Genomic DNA, 1,254 nt, shown 5'->3' with positions numbered 1-1,254 from the left:
CAAAAATGAGACAATAATAAAAAAAAATCTATATATATAAAAAAAAGAAAGAATGTGTGCGTAAGAACGTGTCATGAATGAGGCCCATTGTTCTGAAAAATGTGATTTTGAATGTATTGTGTGATTAAATGTTGATTTACCAGATCTAAAAGTTCGATATTGAATCAAACATAAGCGGAACATTTTGGGGTATTTTCAGTTTTTAGGGGGTTATCGAGGGTATGCTGGTCAATAATATAATACAACAAAAATAACTTGCCTTGGAATACGTTTACCATCTTTAATTTTCTTTCCAAATATTATTTCACTAAACCAGCAAAAGTGGTTAGAGGGAGAATAGTTACAAGCCATTTATGTATAGCCCTGCACTATCTTTGAATCTTTATATCTTTAAACATGTCTCCATCTAGTGGTGAGAAGGTCCATTAGTGAATAACCTTACAAATGTGTTACTATGGAGAAATCCATTAGCTCAAATACCAAAAAAACATCCAGTCCAACTCTCCCCAAATGTGTGGAAAAGTGTGCTCACAAGTCAAACGTGAGGGAAATGACGTCTTGGCTTCGGATCAAAGCCTCTTTTTGAATTCCAATAGGGGTGTGCAGATCGGATACCTGAAAGTTCATCACATCAATATCCGACGCTCCAAACGTGGCCTGCAGCTCCACGTTCCCGTACATGCAGAGGCGCACCTTCTTGTTGGCCATAGAGAGGAGGCAACGGAGGAAACGCTCCCGCAGCCCTGAGCGCATGAGCTGCTCTTCCTGTAACTCGTCTGGGTCCATGTCCAAAGAGGACGAGGGGATGGACGTCCGACACAGAGCGATGAAGCGGGCGGACTGGGGGTCAAAGCCACGGCTGTGGGGATCGGGTCCTTTTGGGAGGCGGAGAACAGGCACGGGCGTTGCCATTTTCACATCCATGTTCCCTGAGGAGGTGGAAAGAGCAGCAAAATAATAAAACAAATCACTCAAGTAACAGTCACAGTATTTTAACGTGGGCAAACAGAAGTGAAAAGTGCTCAGTGAAAATACTAAAACTAAGAGTGTAGTAGTAGTAATCAATGGATCAAATTGCCTGAAAAAAGCACAAGAGGAAATTTCCATACATTATACCATAAACAATAGAACAGTACAACTTTGAAGTGTCAATCAATTTAACTTTGACTAATTTGCATATACCAAAATTAAACTTTTGTCGTCAAGTACTGCGTGATGAAACAACTTTAATTACATCATAAGGTTACTGAAGCA

At 40.1% G+C, this 1,254-nt stretch overlaps 1 protein-coding gene across 1 annotated transcript; it reads right to left on the bottom strand.

Annotated features, from left to right (window-relative positions):
• Nucleotides 1-297: 297 nt before the first annotated feature.
• gemin7 (gem (nuclear organelle) associated protein 7) lies at nt 298-949 on the bottom strand. The gene has a single exon (XM_079564496.1). It carries the CDS (start codon nt 922-924, stop codon nt 529-531), a length of 396 nt encoding a protein of 131 aa, XP_079420622.1. The 5' UTR covers nt 925-949; the 3' UTR covers nt 298-528.
• Between the last annotated feature and the right edge of the window lie 305 nt (nt 950-1,254).

Source organism: Gobius niger (genome assembly GCF_951799975.1).
Source record: "Gobius niger genome assembly, chromosome: 1".
Lineage (NCBI taxonomy): Eukaryota > Metazoa > Chordata > Actinopteri > Gobiiformes > Gobiidae > Gobius > Gobius niger.
Note: the sequence above shows the minus strand (reverse complement) of the source record. Positions and strands in the feature narration are given on the sequence as shown.